General features: G+C 42.6%; 1 protein-coding gene across 1 annotated transcript; it reads right to left on the bottom strand.

Moving 5' to 3' along the window:
* Positions 1-7,316: 7,316 nt before the first annotated feature.
* Positions 7,317-16,374, bottom strand: mad2l1 (MAD2 mitotic arrest deficient-like 1 (yeast)). The gene is made up of 5 exons (XM_083640759.1): positions 16,226-16,374; positions 13,387-13,533; positions 12,287-12,407; positions 10,546-10,649; positions 7,317-8,431 (listed from the first exon to the last, which is right to left on the bottom strand). The coding sequence occupies exons 1-5, from the start codon at positions 16,287-16,289 to the stop codon at positions 8,262-8,264; spliced, it is 606 nt and encodes a 201-aa protein (XP_083496885.1). The 5' UTR covers positions 16,290-16,374; the 3' UTR covers positions 7,317-8,261.
* Positions 16,375-17,167: the final 793 nt, after the last annotated feature.

A 17,167-nucleotide genomic window follows, 5' to 3' on the forward strand; every position in this document is an offset into this window, starting at 1 on the left:
ATGTTTGTGTGTGTGGGAGCACAGAGTTGTGGACCAAGGCAGCTCAGCAGGCAAAGTACTAAACAAAATTGAGAAGGGAGCTCCTTGAATTTTAACTATAAAACTATATAACTATATAATAACTTCATCAGTTATTCCAGCCTGATGAAGACCCTGTGTGGTTGAAACGCGCGTAGCGTTTTGTTTGCCCGTGTACCCCTTTGAAGATATATTCTGTTTGTAACACTGCTGTGTACACGAATATATTACTTCGGGATTAAATACTACTTTTGTAAAATTCAAGGAGCTCCCTTCTCAATTATGTTTGTGTGTGTGAAAGGAATATGTGTAAGTATGGATATATACAGTATAGGCAGTTATTAATATAAGCAGTTATTAATAGTTATTTGCATGTATAAATAAGCTATGTGTATAGACAATTTGGTCAGGTGTTGCACAGTTATTTGCATGTATAAATACTTTTCATGCTCTACTTTTCAGTTTAAACGAACTAAAGTTGGAACCCTGTTTCAGTTGATCATCATTACCACATTTCCTCAAACATTTAACAAAGAGATACTAATTCGTAAACCAATAGGCTAACATCATTTTGGGTCATAATTAAATTTCTGGTCTAAGTACAAAACAATATCCAGCTCTAAGCTGTTCCAAATAATATGTTTTAACTCACAACTTATTTTGCCTTTGTTCCCAGGAAAAGTGGAAGCTGGTTGTAGACGACACGCTTAATCTGTTAAAAATGGTGGACGGTGCTGGGTTCAAAGGTAAAAACAATATTGTGTTACAGTAGGCCTACTTAGTCCTCACAATCGTGGAGTATGAGTTTCATCACAGTCACAGAAAGATGGTCAAGTCTTCATGGAATAATGCAGAAAAGGATGACACGTCAGTTGTGCATCACTGCCTCTAGAGGTCACCAAAGGACAGCTGAGCTCTCAGTTCTTCCCACTTCCAGGGAAGAGTGCCTCAGGATGCTTTTCACCACCCATAGACAAGTCAAAAGTGAGCAGCCTAGAGTGCAGTTTAACACATCATCTGAATGATAGTTCTGTGTTAAAGTGAGCAGCCTAGAGTGCAGTTACCACATCATCTGAATGATAGTTCTGTGTTAAAGTGAGCAGCCTAGAGTGCAGTTACCATCTGAATCAGGGGTGGGCAATTATTTTTTATGGGGGGCCACATGAGAAACCCAGATTGTTGCCGGGGGCCGAACAAATTGTCATCCCGTAACCCAGGGGTGGACAACTTTGATGATAGAGAGGGCCACAAAAAATGTCCTCGCTACCAGGTTTTGCTGAGGGCCGAACGGCACCAGAGCGAAAAATGTGGGGCATTTGAAGCCAGGTTTAGAGGAATAACTCATTTTAAATTAACAGTTGTGATGTCATTATTCAGTCTTAACCACCAATGTTTGATCTTTTTCTCACTCACTCCTACTGTATGTCACCACCTGCTCTAAGGGCTTGAAATTAAATTTTTTGACCACCTGCCAATATGGCTGCTAGATTTTAAAGTTACCAGCCAATTAGAATTTCCAGTATCCAAGTATCAGTAAGTGGCCCGGGATTCTCAAAGCCTGTGTTGAGGGTCACACAAACAAAAATGCACTCTTGAAGCTAAATAAATCCAAAACCAATGAGTTAATTATTTAAATGTGTACTTCAATCTAGCCTTTTAGTCATAAAGATTATTGAAATATATTCCATATTCCAGACTGAAATGCTATAACAGAAGTGGAGTATTAACCAGAATGACATGAACATTTGGACACTTATTCAGCAGGTATCTTGTATGTTGCGTTCAGGTGCACTGTAAAAAAAAAAAAAAAAAAAATGCAATTCCATCGCAGGCCACACAGATGGCGCCCGAGGGCTGCATGCGACCCGCGGGCCGTATTTTGCCCATGTATGATAGTTCTGTGTTAAAGTGAGCAGCCTAGAGCGCAGTTTAACACATCATCTGAATGATACTTCTGTGTTAAAGTGAGCAGCCTAGAGCGCAGTTTAACACATCATCTGAATGATAGTTCTGCATTAAAGTGAGCAGCCTACAGCACAATGTACAAACCCCAAGCCACAGCCGTTTGTCAGAATGGTCACAATGAACTTGATTGTTTGTCTGGAACAGATCCTGAATGCATACTCCACACATCCGATTGGAGATAATTATCCTGCTTTCCCTCTCTAAAGATCTTGATAACTTATGTAAATTGTCGTCTCACAATCTTTTGACTCACAATGTACCCAACCCCAAGCCACAATAGGTGATGCTTGACCTGCTTAAGCCTCTGAAACGGCCCTCCACCTTGTCCATAAATCAACCTCTCAGCCCTTTGTCACAAATGTGTGTGTGTGTGAGAGGAGGGGGTGGGTGGCTCCACTGTGTATCATCATTCAGCATAAAATACAGAATTATGAGTTATATGTGGTCCATATCGGCAATCCCTAACTGTTGTAATAAGTAGCCTAATACGAATGATGAAAATGCATGTCTAAGATGTCACAAGACGGTTTATTAAAACAAATGTGCAAACACAGCAAACCAGTAGGAAAATTTAAAAGTGTGCAGACCACAGCAAACCAAACGTGTATATACATAAGTAACAATAAAAGGTGCAATCAGTGATCTCTAGCACATTACATTACGTCATTTGGCAGACGCTTTTATCCAAAGCGACTTAGGCTACAATAACACATTTTTGTCAGCAATAGAGCAATCAACTATGGAGCACAGTCTATGACAACTACAACTTCTGAAGGAACAGTGGTACAAGTTTAGTTTAGTTTTTTTTTTTTTAGAAAGAGAAAGAAGTTAGATCAAGAAGGGCCCAGATGGAGCCTGAAAAGGTGTGTCTTTAGTCTTTTCCGAAAGATCGGCAGTGATTCAGCTGTCCTGACCGACTAGGAGTCCTGTCCTGACTAGGAGAGTCTAGTCTGTGCCATGCCGGCCACCCATCGTCTGTATAAGCGCGCGCAGCGTCGCAAAAAGGTCCTGGTCGAAGGCTGCAGTTGCCGCCATTTCCTCCCTCCGCAGGATGGCTTCCTGCTCCCTTGCTGCAACCGCTTCATTGATGGCCCTCTCGGCGCGCCTCTCCTGCCTCTCGGCGAGCCTCTCCTGCTTCTCGGCGAGCCTCTCCTGCCTCTCGGCGCGCCTCTCCTGCCTCTCGGCGAGCCTCTCGGCGAGCAGCCCCTGCTGGATCCGGTTCAGCCGCTGCTGTTCAATATCAGACGCCAGCATCTCCCTCATGACAGTCACCTGCTCCTGTTCCCTTGGGCGTTTCCTCTTGCCTGGAGAAAAAACGGGAAAAACACAAGAATGTGCTTGTTTTACCACACTGAACATATGATAACAGACATTGTCATGAAGGCATAACATTGGTTGAAACTGGTATTCGTTCAGCTGGCTTCCTTATGGAGATGTTTATAAATGTTCATATTGTATACAATGAGATGGGTACACTTCCAGATGTTTTCTCATGCATGCCTACCTGCGTTTTGACGCTCTGGTGGCACCGGTGTCGACGCTGCAGCTGGCCTCACTGCCCGCGCTGCTGGGGACGAAGCTTCCTCTGGTTCTGGTGGGGCCGGTGTTTGGGCTCTCTGCGGTGTCATCGGGGTCATGGCATCATCAGGGGAGTCTGCAGACTCTGCACTCCCCTCGCTTGCTAGCGAAATCGACTCTTGAACAGAGAGATTATACAAATGACTCATTAATTACCAGGTTCACACAGAAGTCAAATTCAAGCACTTTTCAAGCCTTTTCAGCACCTTATGGCTATGGCAAATTACATAGGCTATTTATATATACAGTAGTCAAACTGATTATTTAACTTCCTTCATAACATTATATTGTTTCATACAGACAATAGTATTTCAAATTCACTTTTTGTTACTGTTCATTTGGACCTAGCACAAAAGCTAGGTCCAGCCTAGCATTTTTCCCCCCTTTGTCCCTAAACATGTCCCTAAACCTTACTGCATTTTATTTCACAGGTCCACATGCTGCAAACATTGTATTTATTAATTTGCTTGTTTATTTCAAGCTCTTTTATGCACCTCCCCATGTAACAGGCAACAACAACGGACGTAAACAATGGGAGACAAAGTTCATTCTACGTGAGTTTAAGATAGGAGCGCTTAGCAACTAGCCAGCCAAATAAGATAACTAGTTTTCACAACAACAACAATGCGAACTTACCACCGAACATCAGCTTGCGGGCTGCCATGTTTCAAAAAAGATAGCAGGGAAATAGCAGGGGAAAGCTACGTTGAGTAGAAAGCAGGGGGGAAAGCTCTGCTCCGTAGCTTGCCTTTTAAATATGGCCGGGCTGTCCAGGTTTTTGCAATGAGGGCAGCGCAGGACAACGCGATTGGCTGGCTGAGATTTGAAACAGAGCCAGCCAATCGCTGGCTCTGTTTGCCCAGAGCCAGCCAATCGCGTTGTCCTGTGCCCAATGACCGGATGGACCGACTTCCTCCCCCTGACTGTACTGCACTATCCGTTAGGTACCTTTAATACCAACCCCGTGCAATCCATAAAGGTACATGGACGTTACTCTGCAGAAACTACAGTAACAAAATCACGAATTGCTCTGTTTTTGGAGCTCTGCATGTCTGCGTTTGTCTAGCTAATGTTATCGTTAGCTAACGGCTAACATTCGCTAGCTAGCCAACCAACCAGCAGCTAACATTAGCTAGCTAGCTTACCGGAAGCGATTTTTTTTTTCGGATGATGGCGAAGGCTATGCGAATGCATAACCCGCCCCTCTCTGCCTCTGATTGGCCTAGCGTCAAACTTCCATCCAAACACATTCGCTTGGCTATCCTGCATTACATCTCTTTCTACAGTCTGTGGTCAGACAGACAGCAGTTATGCTTGCTAGCCTGCATGAAAGACGCCAAGAGTAGCGGCAGCATTATAAACCAGAGACCAGACTATATTAAAAAAAAACACAGTGGCGTGACGGCGTCTTTTATGCATGCTAGCAAGCGAAATTGCGGTCTGTCTGACCACAGACTGTTTGACGCTAGGCCAATCAATCACAGGCAGAGAGGGTGTCTCCATCCTTCGCCATCATCACGTCTGCACGTCGCGGTTATTTATTTATTTAACCCGAACAACGTCTTCCGGACTTCCGATGCCTTCTACGGGATTCATCAATTCTGACACCATGTAACATGCCATATGTAAGGATCCAGAAGGGAGACATGAGCAACCTTTTAGCAAGCTTTATTTACCTCTCTGTATCTGATACTTCCGGTCCGTTCTCTTATGTCTCTCTCTCGCTCTCTCATATGTATGGGAACCTGTATGTATGGATGATGTGGGGAACACATCATCCATACATATGTTCCCATATGCCATCACTACACTTTCCAGGCCCAATTCCCTCAGATTCAAGGACCAAACATGTGTTAATTAACCTTGATCCATGTTGAGACAGGGATCAAGGTTAATTACTGTTACAACACTGCACATTTGTATGAGCAGGCTTTACAGAAGCTCAGACTATTAAAAAGAGACTTGAATGTGTGAACACTTCTCAATAATGTTGTACAATTAATGTGTGTGTATATATCAATATATATATATCAATATATATATATATATATATATACAGTATATATATAGGCTATATATATATATAACTTTGATTTATATGCTTGCACAACATATATACTGTAAAATTCAAGTTCAATGACCCATGTGTGTCTATTTTCAAAAACTTTTAAGGTGTTGATTTTTTCTCTCTCAAATTCACAATCTTTAAAGTTATTCAAGGACCTGTGGGGAACTGTGCTATAGTCAGTGGGCAGGTTCACAGGTGGTAAATAAAAATAATAAAAAGTGCAGACAATCATAGTTTTGTAATAACACCATTAATGTAATCCCACTATAAATGGGAGCTAGGGCTCAGTTTCTGTTTCTCTGTCCCACTGGGATGTCAGTGATGTCATAAAGCCCAGTGTGATATCAGTGATGTCATAAATCCCACTGTGACATCATCAGTGATGCTGGGCTCATTGGCCACACAGCAGCCGAGCTACGGGCAAGGCCGAGCTGCAGGATGGGCGAAGCCGCGCAGCGGGTGAGCCTATGAATCGAGCATGCGAGATCCCTAGTAAATTAAATTCACAATAAACTCAGGCGCTTCAGTGTTGCTTTTGACCGTGCTCAAAGACACTTTGCAAACACAGGATAAAACCACTTTAAAATATGATAAAATAGATAATAATGCAGCTCCAGCCGGGGCCACTACAGAGCACGCCCATAGTCGAATCCCTTTATCATCACACTATTACCCCTATTATCATGTTGTTACTAAACTGTGGCGGGTGGCTGTGGCTCAGGAGGTAGAGCAGGTTGTCCACTAATCAGGTCAGTGGTTCGATCCCCGGCTCCTCCAGCCCGCATGTCAAAGTGTCCTTGGGCAACACACTGAACCCCAAAATTGCTCCCAATGGCTGTGCTAGCTCCCTGTGTGGCAGCTTGCCGCCTTCGGTTAGTGAATGTAGGCACAGCCAGCCATAGCCCTCAAGACTATTTCTGCTACCTTTTTTCACTATGATTTCCTGTTATCCTTGGGCCATCTCAAAAGCATAGGGTCCACGTTCAACTCGGGGCCGTTTGGTCTCAGGGGCCCAAAAGCCCCCTTTTGGGACAAAAATGATGTAAATGCAAATAAGGTACTGCAGTGGCATAACAAGTCATGCATGCATGACATTTTGCAGGAAGTATGCTGGAACATAGGGGGAAGTAGCAAAATAAGATTCTGGGGCTTGCTACAATTCTATTTTAAATTTTCACCTACAAAAATACTGTCCGTTTTACAAATTCTCCTCAAAAATGATTATTTTCCAGCACTTTATGGTGAATATCACTTCATTTGTATTTAAAAAAAACGGCCCAAGTTCATAAGCTTCAATTTGAGCCCAAGATGAACTTCCTACTTCAAAAATGACACTTGCTGTAGCCGAAAATCCGCACTATACCTCAAATCAGAGAAAACAGCATTTTCAGTCGCTGGTCACCCAGGTGATGGGAAAATTATGTTCACATTTTGATAAAAGCATGAAACTTGGTGTACTTGTACAGCTTGGGGCTCTGAACATTTTCAGAAAGCGAGCCATGTGGCCAATGCCTGGTGGTGGCCATGGCAGCCATTTTACTTCCCGCCCTAACCGAATTATGCATTTTGCATCATATCTCCTGAAACACACATGATAATAACACAGAAAAGGTGATGTCTTTTGATGGTCAAGGATTACAATGAAACTATATAGAACATCATAAACTATGGAAGGAAAGGACATTTATTTATTTTTTTACTGGCATTCCATAAAAATGTCACATAAACCACTAGTTTCTAAAACAGAGGCTGGCAAATTGAGAGCATGATGAGACAAGACAAAAGAAAAAACATGTTCAGAGTGGAGGAAAAAGTTACGGCTTACAAGAACTATTTACATCAGTGGAGACCGACCAGGGTCACTCCATTGTGTCAAGACTAGCCTCCTCAGACAGAGATAAGACAGTGATGTTCAAAGGAGAAGAGAAACAGAAAGAAACAAAGAGCAAGGTAGGATAGGGCAGTGTAAAATCTCTTGTTTTCCATAAGGCCAAGTCGCCTACCTGCTTAAACCATCCTGATCACATGACCTCTCACATTGTTTCCTTCTACATATCAGTATGGACTTCCACCCGCCCACAGCAATTCCCAAAAATGAGTTGTAGTTGACAATGTAACCGGCCAATCAGGGACGCCGCTGGCAAAGCTGTTATGGTGTCTCCCGAAAGCAACAAGTGGCAACATTAACGTTTGTAGAGTAAACACAGCCATAACTGCAGTTATTGTAGAAATAGACTCAATAACAATTAAACAAGGGTATGCACCAGCGGAGTTTCTCCGCGGGAAAAGACGTTTTCGCCGTTCTTCCGACTGGATTTGGATTGGATTTAGGGACGGTGATTGGCTGAAGGAGTTGTCTGTCAAAGCAGCAAGTACTCACGCCCACTGAACTCGTTGTGGGCGTCTGGAAATCCAGACTGATACGTGGAGTGAAACAGAATAGGAGGATTTAACATCTTGAGATTGTACCAACAACACAACACAACTGTATTGTAAGATTACTTGTAAAAATCCAATAAAAAGGACTTTGAAAGAAAGAATGTGGGGTCACATTATCAGGATTGTTTTTAGCAGGCTAACATCGTTTGAAGTATATACAGCTGGTGGGGTGAGGGCGGGCATCAGATGGGAGCTATGAGTCAGTCCTCTTGTAGGCCACCATGCCGTTGACCTTGTGGATGGAGGTGGTGAAGGAGCGCAGACGCACCTCCTCCGACTGGTCGATGATCTGCGGCCCGGACTCCTCCCACTTCTCAGGAACCACAAGGTCTTTGTCGGTGTACACCAGGAGGTCGAACGCACCTGGGTGGGGAAGGGTGGGAGGTGTTACTAGGGCTTGCCATATGGACCAAAAATCATATATCTGTATTTTTAGGCTGAACGGCGATACACAATATATATCGCAGTATTTTCTACTAAGTGTGTTAAAAGTTTAGTTGTAAGTCAAAAAGCCACATGTGAGATGTCACAAGCACTTTTACCAAAACAAGACTGATCAAAATAATCCTTCCCCAAATATTGGTGCTTTCACAAAATATTTACACATTGAGATTTTTGTATTAATAATTATCAGCAATTATATGGACGATTGACTACGTGTGTGAAGGCAAATAGAACAGCTAGAACAGTCTGGTAAATTAAGAAAATGACATCACTTTACTGTAATGCAGCCTTTAAAACCAGGAAAACACAACACTTACGCCATATCAAGATATTACGATATCCAAAAACAATGTCGTCTTATTGTCTCTATTGCACAGCTCTAGGGGTTACTTTACAACTACAGAAAGAGCACATTTCTTATTTGAGATGAGCACGTTCTGCACAGTTCTCATTTGCTCATTGCCTGATGATTCAAAAAGTTGTTCAACTTGTTCTGGACAGACGACTTGCTCACCGGACTTGTTGCAGCATGGTAGTTTAAGCTGCTGAGAAATGGGCATATAGCCTACAGATGTGTGAGCTGTAGCCTACAGATGTGTGAGCTGTGTCACGAGGCGCCAGGACAGCTTCAATGTGCCTTTGCAAGGATTCTACAAGGAACTCTACAGGAGGGATGGAACACTATTCTTCCAAAAGATATTCCCTCATTTGGTGGTTTTGACGATGGTGGCGGAGAGCGCTGTCTAACACGTCGTCGGTCCAAAATCTCCTATAGGCGTTCAACTGGGTTTGAGATCTGGTGACTATGAAGGCCATAGCAAGCACCTGATTCACATGGTTTTCATACTCAAACCATTCAGTGAGCCCTCATGCCATGTGAATGGAGGCATTGTCATCCCAGAAGAGACCACTCCCATCAGGATAGAAATAACTACTATTTGACCTTCCCACTAAAGCGTGAAATAGACGTCTCTGTCAACAACGCCAGTGGGCACGCCACGTGGGGTGGTATGGCGGTGCTAGCATTTACGGTTTCATTCACATTGGTAATCTTGCAGTACTCAACTGAAACACTAGATGGCGGTAGCGTGCTTTGTTAAAATTGAAGTAATGTCAAGTGTTCATTTTGTGAAGCTCATATTGTGGGACATTCGATATATATATATATATATATATATATATATATATATATATATATATATATATATATATATATATATATATATATATATATATATATATATATATATATATATATATATATATAGCAGCCCTCAACAGCTCGTCTCTCTTCTATCTGCTCCATTGTGTCCACTATCGGCGGACATTAACCGGATACAGAGAGGAGGAAAAACGAAGCGGACCAACCACTGTTCTCCCTTAACATCACATGTTCAGATTCAGATTCAAAGAACAGTGATGCTTTTAACCACTAGACCAGTGGGTTCCCAAACTGGGGTACGCGTACTGCCCTAGGGGTACTTGGAGGTACTACAGGGAGTACTTGAGAGAAAAAGGAAAATGGAAAAATGTCAGAATAAATAATGAAAATAAATGAAATGTTAGAACAGATCTGCTCAGGAGGCACTAATTGCAACTCTTTCACACCATTTCTTATTTTGTAATGTTATATTCTTCAAAAGGTGGGTTATCAATCATTCATTGCATCATATGCTAGTCTTCTCTTGCAGTCTCCTAAGCAAAATGTTGTAGTCGGGTAAAGGGGGTACTGGAAAAAAAAAAGTTTGAGAACCACTGCACTAGACTAGTGGTTCCCAAAGTAGGGTCCGGGCGGGGACCCCGAGCAAAAAGGGTAATAATTTATTTTCACATTAATTCCACCCATAAGTGACAATGACAGAATGGATGACTGTGTTTCATACCCATACTCTCTGTAAGAAAACATCTAAAAACAAAAATCTTATCAGATGGGGGACACTGGGACCATGCAGAAATTATTTTCCCACACTGTGAAACAAATAATACTACAACACAAATTGTCAGTTGGTGTCTTTAGAGTTGATGTTACTCACATGCGGTGTCCAGCAGAGGTAGGAATGTAACGGTGGCTGTGATCTGTCTGATGACAGAGCGGATCTCCTCTTGAATGGTCTTAATGGACTTCTCTCTTGGAGCACTGGGAAACACAGACACAAAAACACTTAGAAGTGATCTAAATGACTACATACACACTGAGGTGAGAGCAGTGTAGTCCAAAAGCCTCTTACAGGATACAGTTAGGGGTATAGTGATATTCTTACACTCGCCTTATGGACAAAATCAAATATCACAATATTTTTGACCAAATACCTCGATATACAATACAACAAGATGAAGTTATAGGCATGCTTCAACCCATAAGCAGCCCAGCAGGCTGGTCCGGTGCTCTCAGGAGAGGGAAAGTCTTGGAAGAGAGGCTTTGGATAAAAACCAAAAATACTGTAGCACACGGATCAAGTGTACATAGAAACTTTTATTGAACTAACGTTTCGACGCAGGGTGCTCTGATAAAGACGCACCCTGCGTCGAAACGTTAGTTCAATAAAAGTTTCTATTATACACTTGATCCATGTGCTACAGTATTTTGTAGGGGTGCACCGATCACGTTTTTTGCCACCGATCACCGATTGCCGATCACCTATGAGAAATATCTGCCCAACCGATCATCGACCGATCACCGATTACCGATATATATATATATTTATTTATTTTGTAAGCAGCTATAGCAGTCTATTATAGAACAGTTTCCATTTTACATATAGGCCTACATTTCATGCATCAAATTGAAAGTGCAGCACATTTTTTTTTCTTTTTTCTACATCAATATTTTATATTTTGTAGGCTAAAGGAAACCGCCAACATGATTTTTTGTGTGTGAGATAATTGGAGCACAAGACTGTGTTGAACTAAATGGCTAGTAGTAGTCCAGTTCCCTCAGTTCAGTTTATAAAAGAACAAAAATCACTCCACTTCGGGATTTCCATGTTACCAGTTCAATGCAGTTCAGTTCACTCAACAAAAATACTCCATTTTCCGGGATTTCCCTGTTACACAAGAAAAATAACTTCGACCCAAGTTACAACTATTTTATCGATTAAGCTAAAGCGGCTAAAGCTAACCATTAACGTTAGGAGGATACACGCAAATATGGATCAAACACGGACTTAACAGCATGCAAATGCCTCGGTAGGCGGGAGGACTGGAGGTAACTTCTGTCTGCTGAGTCTGCTGTAATCACCAGCTGATGTGTGTGATTCAAAGACGCAAGGGGTGTGTTGACAGTCAGGGTTAGGGTTTGCAACACAATGATATAAACGTTAGAGCACAATATGAAAGTTAAACGATAGACATTGAAGACATGAAAATGGGCTGCCTCATGTTTCTCACGTGCAGCATGATCGGCTATGCAATCGGCGACAATAAAGAAATATCTGCAGCAGCAGATCACATATTTGAGGTCAAAATCGGCCGATACAGATTGCGTGCCGATCGATCGGTGCACCCCTAGTATTTTGGGATTTTATCCAAAGCCTCTCTTCCAATCCAATAATATTGTATTTGATGCTTTTGGAAAATATTTACACAATGAGATTTTTGATAAATAATCATCATTAATGTCCTGTGGATATAATCACTAAGTCTGCTTGAGTATCATGTATGAAGAGGATAGATCTCTTTAATGCCAGTTGGAAATACAAGACCCATTAGGCAGCTGGAATGGAAACAAATGTGGACCTGTCAGAATCTACAGAACAGACTTCTGAGAGCGAGTACCTGCTCTCCTTGGCTGACTTGTCACACTCTATGTCAAATTGCCATCTCTCCAGCACCTCGTTGGTCTCCAGACCTGTGATGACCAACACCAGCTTCTGCACCGTGCACTCAAACAGCCACTCTGAAACACAGGAACAGAGCACAGAGATATACATAGAGATCATATCACAAAGTCTGCCACGACACGATTTCCATTCAACTCAGGGGTCTGCGATTCATATGAGACGATAGCCTAATGCAATCAGCACAATAGCTACACCATTTAATACCTCATCAATGATGATTAAGACTATTTATCAACTTTTAATACTTTGGAAGACCCTGCAGTCCTGTATGAACTAAGTGCAGTTTTGAGGGATCTGAACAATAGTTGCCAGCCACGATCTGTAAGAGGAAACTATCAGTTATAGTCAGGGGGGGGGGGGGGTCTCTGATAGTTTCCCCTCACAGATCGTGGCTGGCAACTATTGTTCAGATACCTCCAAATTGCACTTGATACAGGACTTACTATGTCACCTAATATTTCTTATGACATATTATGTAAAATCTGAGAGGGGAGTTGGGGGGGGGGGGATTGTCTGTCCTGGGTGCCCAAGACCACGGCTATGGAGGGAGTAACTGCCCATGTTGACTGAAGTGTGAAAAGTCTCACAGCTAGTGTGGCCATCTGTGAATTTTGACCCCTCTGTTTATGTCTTGGAAAAACTGGCACATGAACTGCCATGAACTCACACAAGTGAATTCTTGGCATTTGCTGATTTCACTAAATCTACCACGATAGTTTCGACACGATTCGATTCAGGGGGCTGTGATCAATATTAGACGATATGCGTTGATTTACATACGAGAGGGGAGCAAATATCTTCTCCCTCTTTTTGTTCCGTGCTTGCCATGGTGCTCACATTGTTTGTATGCAGAAAGAGGTGCACTTGGGCGGAAATGGTGATGCAGAGACGTGGAATTTCAAAATAAAATAAAATAATGTTATAGCAATTTAGATCGATGTTTTCACTGTGCATCGATGCTATTGGACCGTTGATCATTGACTCGATGCAGATCAATGTACAGACGCCACTGAGGCTAAATGGCTCTTATCTTACCTTTGAGCTGAGACACCACATTGGTCAGGTAGTTCTTCAGCTTGTCGTCAGTGGTGAGCTGAAGGCTCATGTCATACTGGCTGACTCTGGTGAAAGTCTCCGGGGGGTAGATGCCTCGCTGGTAAAGGATGCTGTTGATGCCAAATGCTGTGGTGGAAATCAAGAGAAGAAGAAAGTTAGGCCAGTCTACATCACTGATTTGCAAACTGTGGTCCGCGAGGCTCCATCTGGTGGTACTCAAGAGCCTTGCTGACTGCCATCACCCTATCAGCAAGTAAAATGTTTACATGTATCCGTTTATGTGTTGGCTATTTGGGGTCTGACTCGCAACAGTAGCCTACTACTATTTAGCCTTTCTGATGCTATTGCATGGTTAAATCAGCAATTTTTATTGGGGACGGGGGGGTTGGTAGCCGCAGTGGGAACTTTGGAAATTTGGTTTGGTAGATAGAGGTACTTGGTTTGAAAAGTTTGGGAACCTCTGGCCTTCATGATTCCTATGGAGAAACTGGGTCATTGTAGCAGCAAATATTAACATAGGAGACAGCAAAGAGACATCAATAGAAAGCCAAAGTGAACGTCACTTCCTGCATTTCTCCCTGTACCAGCGTGTGAAAAATATGAATGGTGGTGAACGGAGTGATACGCTACCTTTTTGATCCCGTTTGAATTGTGCCACGGGAGTACACACGTCATGTTTGTCAATGTAAAATATAACTCTGCAAGTCGAGAAAGTGACAGTTTGTGGTAAAACTGTGGCACTATAAATTATAAATCAGAAAGACTACGCACAACCAGTCGCGTAAGTTACATCTCTCCGGCCAGTCCATTGTTGTTGATGGTGTGACGACGTATAATGTGCGACACGAGATGTAGTTGATTCACAAAACTAAACCTTACGTTTCAGTGTCGCGACAAACTGAGACTTTCTTGACATGCATGGTTATCTTTTAAATTGACAAAAGATGGCACAATTCAAACAGGATAAAAAGAGTAACGTCTGTCTCTATACACACCACCGTTGTATTTTTTCTGACGCTGGTACAGGGAGAAAGGCAGGGAGTGACGTTCACTTTGGCTCTCTATAAGGATAAGGCAACTGATAATTTCAACACTCGGACACATGACCTGTAATAATAATAATAGGGAAGTAGAAAGTAAGATTACATTATTTAGGTCATCCTCAGATGAGCCCAACTGGATTTTTCTCCATCGGTACTATTAAGCCCCCCCCACATGATGATTTGTGGTAAAACAGCTCTGTGCCTGCTGTGCTGTTTGATTTCTATGGGGAGAGCGGGTGCCTCCCAACTATGCAGCAGCGCTACACTTGGCGTCGTGCACCGCTTGGATTTGCCACCGTGCGCTGCCCTCAAAGTTAAAAAATATTGTTTAAAACGTTGACCTACTTAGTTACTGCTGCTGACCTTTCTCTGCTCTACCTGACGGTGAGAGAGAAGATCGCTTATCATCTGCAGGCAGCTTTACAACAATGCTATGTGAGGACTGGGGCATTTACAAAATGTTGGGGGCACTTTAAAACAGTAATTACTGCATAAAGTTCATAACACGTAGTGTGAACAACAGTTTGTTGTTCGGTTTGTGTGAGTGTGTTCTTAGTCATCTTCTTCTGGCAACTAGCTTGCCAGTGCTGAGTGTGTGTTAAAGGAAATGGAAATGGAAATTAACTTAATTGAACAAGAGGAACATGATTGAAATCTTGCAGCAATTTTTGACAATGTCTGGAACATGGTTTTTAGGGGCATTCTGAGATTACATGGGCCATTTTTGCCCTTGCCCCTGACTAAATTCCTACTGTGACTGCCTCAGCCTGACCAAATCCAGTTCTTTTGCCAGTGCCTTTCTCAGGGGCACTGATAGTGACAGGAGAACATACATGTCTTTGATGGTGGAAGGAGGAAACCGGAGCCCGGAGGAAACCCACACAAACATAGGGAGACTCCGCAAACTCCAAACATAAAGGACTGGACGGGGAACCCCGGACCTTCTTGCTGTGAGGCAACAGTGCTAACCACTGAGCCACCATGCATAAAGTGTGAAAAATAATTGCAGTAAAACGAACGACGATATGCCAAAATGTATTGAGGTGAGTTAAAAGGTACAGAATTCAGAAACATAACCAATAACAAATTAGAAGAATGAAAATCAGTACATGAATTTACAGCAGCCATTTTACAAAGTGCTTCATATTGACATTAACATTATACAGAAGGCCATACAACGTGTCTAGGCAAGTACATACATGTGTGTGACCGTGTACAAAACTATTTAGCATTAGCTTGGAGCCAGCTAACAGCAGCGAAACTCGTGTTCGTTAGTCGTAAAGTAAGCAAAAAATGCTGCCTTTCTTAACGGCAAACGACACAAGTACCAGGACACAAATATCGACTATGAACCGTCATGGGGTCTTGGTAAATTCGGCATACATTATAGAATGCACCAAACTTTAGATAAGTTACAATTTCAAGTGTTGCTCACAGACTTATTCCACCACAACACATAAGTGAACGTTACTACAGAGCACCAACCAATGCTAAGAGGTTTTTTTTACACGATACAAAGGGGCTGCTGGTTGGTCACTAATAGCGAAATTAAGTGTGGCGTTTACAATTTCTAAAAAGCATGTTCTACGAGGTATAATGCATGCGTAACGTTACGTTATGCAACGAAGCATTGCACTGACATATTTGTGAATGGAGTTCGGCGTCACATGCTCTACAGACAGACAGGCCCAGGCAGTAACAGCAGAATACACGCCTGGCTTCATGTCGAAACAACACGGCTGAAAAAAAAACAGATATTGAAAATGTATACTTACAGAAAAACTCTGCCACCATCTCAGCGCTTCCTTTGAGAGTAATGCCTTTCAATGTGCTGGTCATTTTTACCGAGGTTTTCGCTTTACAACAATGACTTGTTTTTGTGTTTTTGTCGTCTGCTCTTTTAACTGCCCGCCGACCAGTTTGAATCTTGCGCACTGCGCAGGCGCTGGGGTTTGGCGCATAGTTGATGACGTAGGCAAGTTGCGTCTTCAGTACGTTGACAGTTGACACTAGAGGGCGGCACTCTTCAACAAACCTGTATACATACTGTACTGCAGGGGTTCCCAAACTTTTCCGACAATGTACAGTACCACTATGTACCAAACCTACTATCTATGACCAAACCACATTTCCCAGGGACCACTTCCACTGCGGATACGGGCCGGAGTCCCAGCAAACTAGATTTGAAGGACTGATAATATAGTACACACACACACACGCACGCACGCACGCACGCACGCACGCACGCACGCACGCACGCACGCACGCACACACACACACACACACACACACACACACACACACACACACACACACACACACACACACACACACACACACACACACACACACACACACACACACACACACACACACACACACACACACACACACACACACACACACACACACACACAAAGGCAGAATGCCAACATCCACACCACCTAGAAGACGAGACTTGTCCAGTGTGGCATGCATGGACTTGTGTTTCTATCCGAGACCGATAGATTAACATTTTGAGGTGACCAGTGACCCTGATTTATGATTGCATTTTAATGTTTTATGAGTTTTCTATTCTTAGTGCCAATTTAATTTCTCATTGATCATATGATTTTTTTCATGCAGTGCTTTCTAACTGTTTTGATAGTGCCATATAAATACAAATATTAAGACCATAAACATATCTATCAATAAAAAACACTAATAACACAACAATA

Source organism: Poromitra crassiceps (assembly GCF_964638095.1).
Source record: "Poromitra crassiceps genome assembly, chromosome: 7".
Classification (NCBI taxonomy): Eukaryota; Metazoa; Chordata; class Actinopteri; order Beryciformes; family Melamphaidae; genus Poromitra; species Poromitra crassiceps.